Source organism: Trifolium pratense, linkage group LG2 (genome assembly GCF_020283565.1).
Source record: "Trifolium pratense cultivar HEN17-A07 linkage group LG2, ARS_RC_1.1, whole genome shotgun sequence".
Taxonomy (NCBI): Eukaryota; Viridiplantae; Streptophyta; class Magnoliopsida; order Fabales; family Fabaceae; genus Trifolium; species Trifolium pratense.
Window position 1 is genome coordinate 11384227 of NC_060060.1, and position 15144 is coordinate 11399370.

General features: G+C 33.9%; 2 protein-coding genes across 3 annotated transcripts; one reads left to right on the forward strand and one right to left on the reverse strand.

Moving 5' to 3' along the window:
* Nucleotides 1–6707: 6707 nt before the first annotated feature.
* LOC123909617 (NEDD8-conjugating enzyme Ubc12) lies at nucleotides 6708–10261 on the forward strand. The gene is made up of 6 exons (XM_045960488.1): nucleotides 6708–6853; nucleotides 7451–7563; nucleotides 9219–9327; nucleotides 9489–9567; nucleotides 9677–9793; nucleotides 9866–10261. Exons 2-6 carry the CDS (start codon nucleotides 7455–7457, stop codon nucleotides 10001–10003), a joined length of 552 nt encoding a protein of 183 aa, XP_045816444.1. The 5' UTR covers nucleotides 6708–6853; nucleotides 7451–7454; the 3' UTR covers nucleotides 10004–10261.
* An 828-nt stretch (nucleotides 10262–11089) lies between these two features.
* Nucleotides 11090–14928, reverse strand: LOC123909412 (uncharacterized MFS-type transporter YfnC). 2 transcript variants are annotated; one of them, XM_045960246.1, is made up of 4 exons: nucleotides 14315–14928; nucleotides 13035–13661; nucleotides 12386–12561; nucleotides 11090–12230 (listed from the first exon to the last, which is right to left on the reverse strand). In XM_045960246.1, exons 1-4 carry the CDS (start codon nucleotides 14401–14403, stop codon nucleotides 11632–11634), a joined length of 1491 nt encoding a protein of 496 aa, XP_045816202.1. In that variant the 5' UTR covers nucleotides 14404–14928; the 3' UTR covers nucleotides 11090–11631. The 2 variants fall into 2 exon arrangements, with proteins under 2 accessions (XP_045816202.1, XP_045816201.1); XM_045960245.1 differs by having other exon boundaries at nucleotides 12386–12564; nucleotides 14315–14870.
* Between the last annotated feature and the right edge of the window lie 216 nt (nucleotides 14929–15144).

The following is a 15144-nucleotide window of genomic DNA, read 5'->3' on the forward strand; positions in this document are numbered from 1 at the left end:
TATTTTAACAATATCACCTCCAAATAAATATTGGACCCACCAATTATATTTAATTGATAAATACCAAATTTATATCCAACAATGTCACAATCGTTAAAGTTGATTATTATACAATTAAAGTATATAACTTAAAATAATACACTATGTATAACCAAAGAGTTGAATACTACAAACTAATATTTGCACTAATATTTAAACTAATATGTATCGAGAGACTTACGATCATTAATAATAAACTCTAAACTAATATTTACATTAATATTTGTACGAATATGTATACAGAATAATTTAAAATTATTTATAAAATTATTATTATTATTTTTAAAAAATATTTGGGCTATAGCCACACCAAGTTCACACGGGTCCGTCCCAGGGTGAATTCAATCAGCATGATTATGGAGTTTTGTTTTAGGGGTCATGTTTTTTTTCTTTTTTTAATTAGTGTTGGTGTTTTATGTTGGCCTCATTTTGCTAAAACAAATATTCAAGTTAGATGTTGAACTGAATGTTTCAACATCAGATATAAGCAAGATGTTGGATAGAATGCTTCAACATTGGATACAACATTCCGTGCGTCAACATTGCATACCACATCCAGTGCGCTCTGTTTTCGCGAATGATATATTTTTGCGTGAGATCTTTGAAAGATTTGATTGAAGAATTAATCCACGCCTTTTAATTTGTGTGCCAACACACAGGTGGTTCCAGAATCTTCAGAAGGCGGTTCATGTCATAAAATATTAAGAAATAAAAGATTTGATTTTAAAATATATTTTGTGAAGATTGTTGCAAAAAATATAAAAGATTTATTTCAAATAAATCTTTATGGTTCAATGAGATTATTATTGAAAATATATTCAAGGAGATTGTTACTGAAAATATATTTATGGACAATAAATATATTTATGGAAGGAATAAATATTTGGTGAAAATATATTTGTGGAAAATATATTTTTCTTCTAAAAGACTTCTTGGATCTGAATTATTGTGCAGCCTGTTTACTCATCAAAGCCCATGCTGCTTATGCTATATAAAGAAAGGAGCTAACCCTAATTTACTCACCGAAGCCATTGTTCATCAAGATGTAGTCTTTAGGGTTTCGTGTCATGTAGCCACTCTCTAGGAGAGTTGGTGTAAGTGAACCACTCGGGTTGTGAGATGGTCACTATGTCCTCACTCAGAAACCTTTAGGTAATGAGTAGAGTGTTGTAATATCTCTAGAGCTTCTAAGCAAGGAGATAGTGTGTGTGAACCATTCCTAAGCTTTGAAGTACGGAATTGGTGAATGTTTATGAAGTGTGTCTTCACCTGTTGAATCTAGAAGTGTACGATCACAGTGGCTGTGATCAAGAGGAGGTGAGCGGAGGTTCTCATACCTAGGTGTGACTTAGGTAGAATATAGCACGGGTGGTGATTAGGTGAGAAGTCATAAACGGGGCGTTTATTCAGGGCTTCAAACTAATACTATCATAGTGGATTCACTCCTGGATTGGTATCCCCCAGAGTAGGCTGTTATGCTGAACTGGGTTAACAAATAACTGTGTTATTCTGTTTCGTGCATTTTATATTTCCTTATTGTTCGTCTAGTTCAGTGTTGAACACAGTGTTGGATCATCGGATCAAACATACAGTGTTGGAGCATCGTGTTCAACATCGTGTTACTAGTGTGCCAGAATTTCAATTAGTTCTTGGGGAATTGATTCTGATAATAAGTAAAACGTGACTAAAAGTTGTTTCCACTAGAAATTGAACTCGGATTCTCTCGAACAATTCATCATAGGGAAAATTTATTAACCTCTTACAAATAATCGAATTCGAATTTTCTCGAACAATTCATACTAGTATTCAAGAGGGTATATAAATGTTCTGTTAGTTTCGACAAAGAAATGCTTAAACATATTTTTTTTGTTAATAAACGAGATTCAATTAAGTAAGTTAACCAACATCAAAACGAGTACAACCACCGGATTCGTCTCTAATGAGTGTTGTTGCTAATTCAGATTTAGTGTTAATCACAAATTGTTAAGATAGTAACTAACTGTTGTTAGTTAGTTATTAGTAGTTGAATGATTAGTTATGGATTGGACGATGCGTATTGGGCCTAATTAGGATATGTTAGCCCAAGTTCATAATATGTGTGAAGTGTATAAGTAAGTGACATATTATGAATAGAAGTAAGTGTGAATCATTTTTCTCAATCACATTTTTTCACTCTCTATTATTTTCTATCAATTATGTGTGTGTTCATTCATCCTCTAATTATGTTCCAACAATGAGTCCACCACAAGAGATACTACCGGAGGACGGAATACAAGAGCCATCAGCATTAACTTTGAAGTGACCGTGAACCGGTCACTGCCCATGGGGTGTAGAAATTTTGGAACATTTTATATTGTTTCCGTAGTTTAGTTAGTTAGGTGTGATACGTGTGAGTTGTCAAACACGGACCTCTTAAGAGTTCATTTGATCTGCAAAATATAAATATTAGACAGAACAGTATAGGACAGTACAAGACTGAACAACACGGGACAAACGTTTAAGGTATTGAACAAACTTTGTGTTGTACGATGTTTGGTGGACAAAATGTTATTTTGGTATTTTAGACAATTTGTGATGAGGACAAAAAGTTGTCCCGTGGTTCTGTGGGGGACAAGAATTTCAGTTTTTGTCCTGTCCCTTGACCCTCAGTTTGTCCAGTACCAGAAACAGTTTTAAAATCAAACACAGTACAACAGAAGTTGTCATGTTCAGTCCCTTATTTTTCAGCAAATCAAACGCAAGCGTAGATATGCGCATAACCTGTCAAATTGGTAGGCTCAGCTTAGGCTCAAATTTGTTTTGACTGGATTTTGGATTAGAAGCTATATAAGCTTAATCCATTGTTGAAATGAAGTATAATCTCTAGTTTTTACTACAATTACTTTCTCTATTCCATTCATACTCTTAACATTCTTTAGTTTTCTTCAACCTCAAGGAACGAATTGTCCCAACAGAGAGCAGTATATTTTTTATTTTTTATTTATTTCAAAGAGGGTTTAAAAACCGAGCAACAAGGAAAACTACAAAGAAACCAATCTAGGAGAGGTTATCCCCATTAAGTCAGCAAGTAACAAACTACTCAGCTGAGCAGGACAACAATTATAAAAACTACTACCAGCTCTCATGGAGCAACCAATACTAGCTAGAGCATCCGCACATTTATTTGTTTCACGATAGGCATGATGAACTCTGACCTCCCAATCCGATCCAAGAAGCTTTCTAATTTTTTGAATTATAGCACTTCCACAAGGGCTGCCTTTGCTATCATCTGTTAAAGCTTGAACAACTACTAAGGAATTCACATGTAATTCTACTGCTTGAAAATTCATTCTTCTTGCAAGCTCTAAACCTTCTAACACTCCCAAAGTTCTGCTATATATGCATTCCCTTTTCCAGGGAATTTTGCATACTCTCCCAACCATTCACCTTCACTTCCTCTTAACACACCACCACAACCAATCCTTCCATCTTCATGACATGAGCCATCTGTATTTAGTCTAATCCAACCACTTGGAGGAGGCTTCCACCCAATTTGAACCACCTCTTTCGGAGAGCAGCATATTTTGATAAAGAAGATGAAAATACACCCATGACTAGCATCTTTATTATTTTTAATTGCTTCAGTTATTTACTTTCATACTTAAAGTCTTATGCAAATTTTGAATGATAGCATTGTTAACAGTGCCGGCTCCGAGATTTTGGAGGTCCAGGGCAATTAATAAAAATGGACCCCTAATAAAAAATTTAATTTTTTTAATAAAAAGAATATCATTTGTTTAAATTGTAAATAATGTTAATAACATCAAAAATAGTTATTTATATGTGTAACTGACATAAAAAAAAGTCATATTCCGCAACATTGAAATTGAAACGATAAATAAAATATTAACAGATTATTAATAAATAAAATTAACATTTACACAACAAATAAAATAAATAACAAAATTGATAGTGTCTTGATGATCTAAAAAAAATTGACAGTGTTTTGATGATCTAAAAAAAATTGATAGTGTTTTTTCATAAAAATTACAATTTAATTTTATAAATTAATTCTTTATTTTCATAGAAATTTTTCAAAGAAATAACAAAATGTGGTTTTTTTTTTTTTATATAGATAAAGTAGTAAAGTTATTTATGAGTTATAAAGTTATTTTATTTATAGAAAAAATCATCATTTTGTAAAAAGAAATAATTTTTGAATTATAATTTTTATGGGGTGGATTCTAGAATGAGGGATCTATTAAGTCCCTCACCGGTGTACCATTTATTTTAACCATCAGATTGATTGGGCCTACTTGATCTAATAATTCATCGCCACACACAATTTTTCACTCTCTCTCACGGATCTCATTCTCTCCCTTTCCCTGTTCCTTTATCTCTCCACCACGCCTGAACATTAGTGATTACTAACTACGCTTAAAATTATCTTTTTCGGCTATGTGGAAGCAGCATAAATTATATTAATGGCGACCACCTTGTTACAAATAAAAGAACTTGTTACAAAATTGTTTTCTATTTTCTAAGGTGTGACTCAATTGACAGTTTAGTTTTTATGATAAAATTGTAAAAACTAACTTTAATGCAAAGGATGATCAATAATGGTCTTTGAATTTCATCATTTAAACACCTTATTAACAAAATCAATAACAAGAACATGGAAAAAAGAATCAGTGTAGTTGATGTCTTTTATTCTATCAATTTTTCTGAACTTTGTTTGAACTTTTGAATCTAGGTAGTACACCTTTGGTACAACCATGAAAACTTTGCAAAGAACAAACATGTTTTTTTGTTTCTTTTTTGAATAATTAGAAAAAACAACGGGGGTTGTTGATCTGTAAGAAGCTTGCCCAACACAATTTTGATCGGTGTTGTATGCGTTGCTTGCAGAGAGAAACAATTTTCTACAAATTTTGTGAGCAGACCATGATGCATATGGGGGAAGAGATAGAGTTAGGATTGTGTGTAAATATGGGTAAGAGTTCTTATTTTAATTTCTATAAAATCTAAACCATTAATTAGATCTGATGGTATTATTTTAGTGCCTCACCGGTGAGGGACTTAATAGATCCCTCATTCTAGAAGCCACCTTTTTATGGTGGTATTGATTGTGATTTGTTGAAAGCTGATCTATTTAAATAAAACAAACAAAAAATTGCCAATCAAAAAGTGCCAAAACTAGGAATTGAACCCAATCCCACCTGCTTCGCACAACAAAGAAAGGCGCACGCTAACCAACTGTGCTACCATCAATTCATGTAAACAAAATCTGAGCACAAATACTTAACCAATTAAATTTAACATGATGGACCAAAAAAAAAATTGAGGCCCCAGATTTTTGGAGGCCCTGGGCTCGGGCCCTGAATGCCCTGGCCCAAAACCGGGCCTGATTGTTAAATATACTTGGATATCTTAACCCCAAAAGTTAGCTCAAAGGGTGAGGTTGTCTTCACATATTTATACATTTCACATCCTGAGAACCTAAGCAATGTGAGACTTCAAACAAACTCTAACAACACAACTTCACATTCAACACCCACCCTCACGCTCACGCCTAGCGTGATCCTGGGTCAAATGCACACATTGCAGTCCTTAACCCGACTTTGATATCATGTTAAATATGTTTGGATATCTCAACTTCAAAAGCTAGCTCAAATGATGAGGTTGCCATCACATATTTATACACTTCAGATCCGGGAACCTAAGCAATGTGGGACTTCAAACAAACTCCAACAACACAACTTCACATTCAACACTCACCCTCACGCCTAGCGTGGTCCTAGGTCAGATGCCCACATTGCAATCCTTAACCCGGCTCAAACAAACCAAGTTCACATTAGAATACCAATAATTTGTTTTTTTTTTATACAAAGTGACGGCTAGGGTTTACATTAGAATATCATTAACTTAACAGCACAAAAAGTTACTAGAGAATATATATAAAACATAATGGACTCTAAACTAATAGGCCCAATAACATAGTCTATTATTTTATTATCTAACAAGCATGACTTGAAAATTACATAGTTTTTGAAAAACCAAATTCATTGCATGAGATTGAAAATTTTGGAAAAAATGTGGTTACACTTGAAAAATACATATTTTTGGAGAGATTTATGGCTTGAGAATCAATCAATGTGTGATCAATTTTTAATTTGGCTGCAGAAAGAGAAGTTACAGTAGTGCGAAAGATAAGAGACCAAATAAAGATAAGAGATCAAATATATAATTAAATCTATTTTTAAACTAAAAATCTAATACACGTCATACTTATTTTAAGAACAAATTTCTAATTTTTTTAATGATATATTGTTAATATGTTAATTGTTATGTTAATTTTTTTCTACTTATGAGAACTTAAACCACAAACCTCCTATTCCTTAACCCATAATTCAGTCTTTAAACTATATATCATTCTCTCATATTTTTAATGATATTTAAAAACTAAACTAATGAGTTAATAATAATTTAAAAATGATTTAATATATTTTTATAGTTCTAAAGAAACTAAAATAGATTTATTAAAAAAAAAAATTGAAATTAAATCGGAAAAGATATCTATGATTTTTACTTTTTTGACAGATAGATATCCATAATTTAAAAATTAATTTAATTGATTTGTTGTTGTTTTTTTTTTTTTTTTCTGTTAAAAAAGATACTACTACTAATAAGGTGAAAATATATATATATTGGAGATTGGAGAAGAGAATAGAGTTAAAAAGGTTTGTGAAGGATCCATTCCATAGCTGAGCTGTGAAATAATCTCTCACTTTGTTTATTTATCTTTCTTCCTTCTTCCCAACACACCCTAACCCAGGTTCGTTTTCTCGATCCCTTTCCTTTTCTAGGGTTTCTTCTTTTTCTTTCTCTTTAATTAATTAACAACTTTATCCATAATAAATCTAATTCAATTTTATTTTTATTTTTATTTTTATTTTAAAACGAACTCTCTAGAATAATTCCTTTGTTTTTCTCTGTACGCGTTCAGTTTATACGATTGATGATTCAACCATAGATTTACCTTTTTATTTTCTCTCTATTAGATCGCGCTGTTCTTTGTTTAATCACTGTGACCTAACTATTTTTTACGCGATCTTATTCTTTTTATATCATTATTCTTCAACAGGGATAAAACTGTGATTTTGGTAGTTTAGGGTTAAGTTCAATATATCAAGTACCTTGTTTTTCTATTAAGCTTGTGAATTTATTTGTTGCTGCATAACAAATAAGTTATTTAGAATAAGGTACAGTTTTTTGGTTGGAATAGGGAAGATAGTGTGTTTTATTGGTCTTTTTCTATGATTTTTGTTAACTTGTTTGTTATTTTTATTGAATGGATTTTTTTTTTTTGTTTGGACAATTTTGTTGTCTGTGATGTAGTGTTCTAATGTGGAGTTGATGTTCTTTTTTGCAGGAATATGATTAAACTATTTAAAGTAAAGGAAAAGCAAAGAGAACTTGCAGAAAATGCTAGTAATGGAGTACCTGTTAAGAAACAAAGTGCTGGCGAGTTGCGTCTTCACAAAGGTTTTCTTCTTTTTATTGAATTGTTTCTTTTTTGTTTGTTTCATCCTGTTAAATTTGTGTGGCACTTATCCCTATCCATGGCCAAAAGGGAAACCGAGAGGGAAACGGGAAAGATAAAGGTTTAGTGCTAATATGTAGTTGCCAGAGTAGGAATTTTGTGGGGGCTTGGTTATGCCTTTGGGTGTGACTGGAGATGACGGGGACAGGAGTGAAAGCTAGAAGATATATTTTTCGGTTTGATACTTTGCATACCCTAGATTTTTAGTTGATACAGGATGAAATATCTCAGCTGTTTTGACAAATGGTCGCCATGGTGTTACCATGGCAGTAAGGCATGGTGCGTTTCTAACAAAACACCACGGGCACTGATGGCTATGGTGTGGTGGCTTTTCACATTGTGGCCTATGATGGACTCTCTGGCAGGTCTTGGAGCCATGGGGGAATAGTGGCTAAATCATCTAGGGAAATGGAAGTAGATGGGCATCGGTGACCCTATTTTAAACCCTGCCGACCCGAAAAGCCTAATGACTTATCAAACCCACATCTCTGCACCTACTCTTGCACATTGTCGCTGTTAATTCTCATTGCATGCTTGTACTCTTACTTCAAGGGCTCAAACTCACCTGCCCCGCCCCGCCCCCCCAACCATCTCTTGTTAATGTAGCAAACTGCGGATCTTTAATTACCGACTCATTCTCTTCCTCCTTTCTTTTTCATCAATTTCCTATTCTTCGAGTCTTAATTGCTGTTTATCCCTCTCTATTTCCTTCTCAGCTTTGCCCTATATATATATATATATATATATATATATATATATATATATATATATATATATATATATATATATATATATATATATATATATATATATATATCTTTCTTTGTGATTCTGTCCTCATTGTTCATTGATTCAAGAGCTGCTAATAATATGATGCTTCCAGTGAATTTAATTTATTGCAATATGTTTCTAGTTTATTGTTCTTGAAAGGTTATTAGTTTTTTTCTGTTTGGTTAATTCTGCAGTTTGTGTGTATATATTATATACTTATATGAAAAACTCCATGCTTCTGCTATAGCTATAGGCTGCAATGTCATCTGCCATACTTTTATGGTGGACTTTAGGCTTACCACTATCACTCTTTAATAACATTGCATCAAATGGTTAAAGTAATACAAAGGTAGACGGATCTTATTTTATTCGTTTTTTGGACAAGTTACAAAAAGAATTGGGTTAGAGATAAGAGAGTGCAAAACCTTGAGATTTTGGTAGTAAGAATCTAGGAGATTTATTCGTTAGGGTTGCATCATTTTCTGTGAAAATCTACAGTAGGCTCTGAGGAGGACGGCAACCAGAGAGGTTTTGTTGTTAGATGATTTTCTTTAATACTGAAACAATGTATTCGTTAATATTGAAATTCTTCGGAACATTAGCCAGCTTGATACAGAGTATATTAATATCCTGGCAGACATGTGGACTGCTATCCTGTAAAGAGTTGTAGGTTCACTTGTTGGACTATGATAAGTGTTTTTAGTTGCTGCTCTGAGACATTTCTTTATGATAAGTGTTTTTAGTTGTTCACTTGTTCGAGACAATAGTTTTTGCTACTTTATTTTGTTATACAAGTCTTTTTGACAGTGGTTGTTACATCTTTCAGATATAAGTGAGCTGAATCTACCAAAATCTTGCACCATGCAATTCCCCAATGGAAAAGATGACCTCATGAACTTCGAAGTTTTGATTCGACCTGATGATGGATATTACCTGTAAGGAAGTATCCACTTTATCTGTTCGTTAGTTTCTACTTGTAGCCTAACTTTATAATTAAGTCTTGTTTAAGGCATTGATGTCCCTATAATCTGATAGGTTCTATACCCTCAACCTCAAAATTTCATTAATCACCATTATGTTGTGTTTTTTGTCACAGAGGGGGCACATTTTTGTTTTCCTTCAATGTGTCTCCCATCTATCCACATGAAGCACCCAAGGTGAAGTGCAAGACAAAGGTAGGATCGACTTCATTATATATTTAACTATAATTCATGCTTTTCGGTATCTGCCTTGCTTTCATATTCTGTTTCAATGCAATAATAAATTTATTCCTACAATATGTAGGTCTACCATCCAAATATTGACTTGGAAGGAAATGTTTGTCTCAACATCTTAAGAGAAGACTGGAAACCTGTCCTTAATATAAACACTGTCATCTATGGCTTGTTTCACCTCTTCACGGTATGGCTCTGTTTTTTTACGAATTGGGGTTTTGATACTTGAAATAAGCTCTAATCTTCTAATTATATGCAGGAGCCAAATTACGAGGATCCCCTGAATCATGATGCAGCTGCTGTGTTGAGAGAAAACCCAAAGATGTTTGAATCTAATGTGAGGAGGGCAATGGCTGGTGGGTATGTGGGACAAACCTTCTTCCCACGCTGTATGTAAACCATGCTCGACAACTTCCAAGCCCCTTTTGAAATATATTATCAATGCTTTGATGGCCCGTGGTTTGTAAAATTGATTTAAAAAAATTGGATTTTATTTTCGTCAGTATTTTATTTTTCTTGGTGGAGCATCAGGATAGTTCCATAGACCACCAAACGCATCTAAAAGCGAAACAAGTGGAATGTTAATGTAACTTATGTGCTTTATGGAATGTTGACGTACTATTCTAAACAATCAGAAAATGGGTTCAGTGGTCAATATTTGTGTCATCTCTTTGCATTTTATGTTGATTCTTGTCTATTCCTTTCATTCCCAAATCTAAAACATACTCTCTGAATGCATGGAAACTTCCATTCTGTTTGAAAAGCTAATAAGCAAAAACATAAGAGCCTGCTAGACTCATGACTTGGTTTCTGATTCCGAAATGTTTAGCGATGTAATGACTATACAAAACAATGTGCAACTCTGTTAGCTGTTTATTTTTTAAAAGAAATTCACTTTTGTAGAATAGTTAATAATCTTCAAGCTTTTCATTTATAAACTTTGCGCTTTCAAGTACTTAAAACCGAGAATCATCAAGCTTTCAAGTATTTCACAAGGTTAAATACAATGAATTTTCTTCCCGTGGTAGTCTGCTTTTTGAAAGTGATTAATTGTTGTTATTCTAATGTGCTAAAGTAACATTGAGATTTTACTGTGGAATTGATACAAAAATACAAATTTATCACTTGATGTGTATATTAGTGTTTTCCAACGACAGAAAGTAAAATGATGTTTGCCAAATATTTGTATGACCATAACATTCATCAATCAGTTCCCCTCATTTTAGTGAAAGGAAACAGAAGTCACTTGAGTTATCTTGTCTTCTTCATATTCTCCCTATGGAACAATTTTAAACCTCTTTTTCTCCCTTGCTCTGATGGTAACAATGACAGAAATCAATTTGATATATATATATATGAGTTTACAATCCTTTTATAGTTTTATAATATGACAATGAAACAGTTGAAGTATGACCATAACATGAAATTCTGGTGACATCAATACGAAAACCAAATCAACTTCTTTAAAATGCAAAAGACAAAACACACAGAAAACAAAACACCAAATTAATTAATGTGATATACACATACTGTCATGCAGCAGCCAATTTGGCTTAATGTGAGAGTAAGTATGGGACTCATGAGAATTTTGTTGTTCTTTTAACAGAAGAATAACAGTGTTAAGGTACAAGGGAGAAGTGTGTCCTTCCAATGTAAAACCAAGGGAGGGTAGTGTCAATCTTAAAACTAGACAGTGTTTATGATGTTTAATTAGATCTTAGAGGAGGTTGGTGTAATTTATCTGTGTGAAATGTTTGCTATTAAATAGGTCTGATCAGTTTGGTCACATATGCCGCCTCAAGTATAAGCAATCGCTCAAAACGAGTTCATTTGTTAGCCTCGTCTCATAATGGAACCCATAGACACTTCAAATAAAAGAAAATGAGGCCATTTTTGAAGATCTGTTGCAACGTTTCATACTTTCGTGAATACTGCCGAAGATTTGAATTCCATATATACCCAAGTCACAAGCAGATAGAGTTAAGAGGGCTCCATTCAAACGAACTACCGTTCTTAGTTAGCGTCTCACATCATCTCCTCTTCTTTCAAGGCTTGCATTCTAGCATTTTCACGGTCCTTCTTAAATATATAATACAATGGTGTGTAGCACAAGCAACACAGTCCAAATGGAATTGCCATCATTGAAAGAAGTCCCTTTGACAAGGCAAGTGCCTCTGCCGGAGACCCTTTGAGAGGATCAACAGATTTTGAATTGTAGCCGAACATTTTCTCTGCAAGAATGCCAACCAAAGGAGCTGCAACAGAAGAGAATGAGCCTTCAAAAGCTCTATCGAATGCATAAATCATTGTTCTGTGTTTGACTGGGACAACCTCAGCGAACATCGGTGCATTAGCAGCCGTACCATTCCAGCTTATAGTGAGTCCCATAAAAAAGAGTGTGACCGCAAATGTAAAAAAACTAGTTACTGATTGAGGTATGATCCTAAGAAGAAACCATGAGAATGGAATGCCCATAAAGGCACTAAATTGCGCACACATAATCCGAGCTGAATATGGATAGGTTTGTGACAATCGATCAGCTATTGATCCTCCTACGAATGAGCCGATAGCACACCCAACAGCAAAAAGACTGAGGAGAGTTGCTGCAGTGTTATTATCAAAACCTGCATAGTGATCAAAATTCATTGTATCAAGCAAGTAGATAAAAGGATTCATATTAGGACACATTTTAGAATCATATGTTATTGCACCATTTCCAATACTTGGTTCCAATGTTTGCATTAGTTTGTTAATGTACAGAAGAAGGTTTCATGCTCACCAATTAGTTCGAACCACATTGTGAAGAACACCATGGCAGTCCATGGTAATGACCCGACAATGCCTTGTAAGACAATTATTTGAAATGTTGGCACTTTGATCACAGATTTAGTGGCTGCCCAAGAGTACCTCCAAATTGATGTCACACTAGCATTTCCATTATAGATCAAATCATCCCTGCTGACACACAAAGCTGATTTACCAACAGTTGCTAATCAAAGATATACAAAGTATTCAGTTATTTGACAGTTAATCACGAGGATGTAAACAATATGACAGTTTGGATGCATTTATTTAAGAGGTCATCAGCTCGGTACTGTCCGATCTTGCACAAAACTTGAGCCTTTAACATATACGGTGTTGAGCGGATGACCATGTGAATATAGGATAGCGGATCCGGGATTCGAAGTTTAGGGAAATGGATTTCCTGCAGTAAAATTGAGTCTGCAAGAAGATCTCGGTCAAATAGTTAGCAAAATCCTACATTCACGGTCATCAGCTCAACACTGTCCAATCTTGCAAGAAATCTAAGCCTTTATTGGACGGTGTTGAACTCTGACTACTTGAATATAGGAAATCCCTAACTGCAAGGAATCTGTCTGTTTCCCTAAATTTCACAATGTTGTGATGTAAAGAGTGTTATTTCTTACTTTTCTGAGCTATCGCTAGCATTTTGAGTGGCGGAAATTCTTTTTCTTGGATCATCGACATATAGCAAAACAAGGAATCCAATGAATGCACTCAAACTTGCCATCAAAACAAAGGCACATCTCCATCCTTGTATTCCCCAAAACGTCTGACCAGCCATGACGGTAGCCATAACGCCACCTCCAATTCCACCAACAGTACCAATAAAGCTTAGTAGTCCAAATCCAGCTCCTCTCACACCTTCTTTATAGCTATCAGCAATGAAAGACTGCAATGCTGGAATCACAATCGCCAAACCAAATCCATTTATCGCTCTCCAAAACGCAACCTGCATAAAATCGTTGCAACCGCTAACAGCAGCAGTGGATAAAGCCCAGCAGAAAGTTCCCATAGCAAGAATTGTTGGTCTATCATAGCTAAGAACAAGTATACCAGCTAGTGGAGATGATATTCCTTGAACAAAGTTCCTTATGAATGTGAGGTAACCTAAATCAGACGGTCCTGCATTGAATGTTTCACTAACTTCTTTGTAGACTGCTGGAAGAAGATTTTCATCTGCCCGCTCCATTATAGCGGCTAGGTTGATAAGAATGAGCGAAAGAGATACGCCATAAATCTGTATTGTTGTTCTGTGGAAAATCATATATCATGGTTAGACCATAGCCACAATTCCTTGTATATGATCAAAAGGAATGTAAAGAAGTAAAATGCAAAGATCATACAAAATTAGGTGACCTCATTTTCTGAGTAAATTTACTCCAATTTCATGCCTGCTTGAATTGACGGTGAGTTTGACAAAATCATGGTGTATAATTGTAATTTTGACAAAAAGTAGACTTTTGAGCTTCGACAAAATCACAGTATCATCATGATTTCATCAAACTCACCGTAATTTCAAACAGGCACTTCATGAGCATGTTAGCCTATAGTTTTTCTATTAATTAAGATTTGATATCATTATTTAAAGGAGAAAAAATGTTCTAAAACCCATTGGTAAATTCTCTAGTCTAATGCATCTTGTACTAGAAATTACTACAAATGGTATATATAGTTTATATTCATTATTATAATCCATGAAGTTGGAAAAAAACATAAACTTGTTATATAGAACTAAAAGTAATGTTTATAAAAAGGTGATGTAATTAAGGAATCAAAACAAAATCTTCAAATTAAACATGTGTTCCAATAAAAAAAAAAAAGTTGAAAGACAAATCATAGATAACTGAATTCAAAGAAAGAAAGAAAAAAGTTTAGAGAGAGAGAGAGAGAGAGAGGTACTGACTTCATGGTATGAGAAGTGGGGGTGGTAAATGATGATTTGGATGGAAGAAGAGTGCTTGTGCTATGTTTTGGGGTTCGAACAAGTCCCATGATGACAAATCCAAACAAAGAGGAAAAGAACACAAAAACCAGCGTTCTTGACGGATCTAAACGCAATTAACTAACAACAAATATAACACGACACATTATACTACTAAATGAAAATTACTATGTTTTTTGTCATTTCTTTACAACAACAAATGCTATCAAATCAAAATATACTAAACACATAAAACATGAAAGAGATTAAATTAAAGATTTATTGAAAATCAAACCGTCCAAGAGATCAGAGATAAAACAATGAAGTCATTTATAATATCTTATTTGATTTTTGTGATTTGAATTGTAAATAAATATGTAAGTAAACGTGGATTATATTATATATACGATGTTAAAGTCGGACCTCGTTTTATCTTTGATTGGTCAGTCCCTTGTTACAATCGTGTTATGTAAACGTGGAACCTTACCTACGTTAGCGTCTCCTCTCATGTTTCTAAGAAGGCATCCATGAGATACCATCCACAAAAGACATTATAGTCTCTCCAATCCTAACCATTTTCAAATACATCTAAACACACTCTAGTTTTTTTTGAACTTAAAGTATATACTCCATTTCATTCATAATAATATCACGAATATAAAGGGGAACATCAATGAAAATGTGGAAACTAGCTAAGGATGTGACCTCTCTTGCTAATACATGAGCGACCTCATTGGTTTGTCTCCTAATATACTCAACCCGAGAGTTTCTAAAATGTGTGTTAAACATGGTCTTACAGTCCTTAATAATAT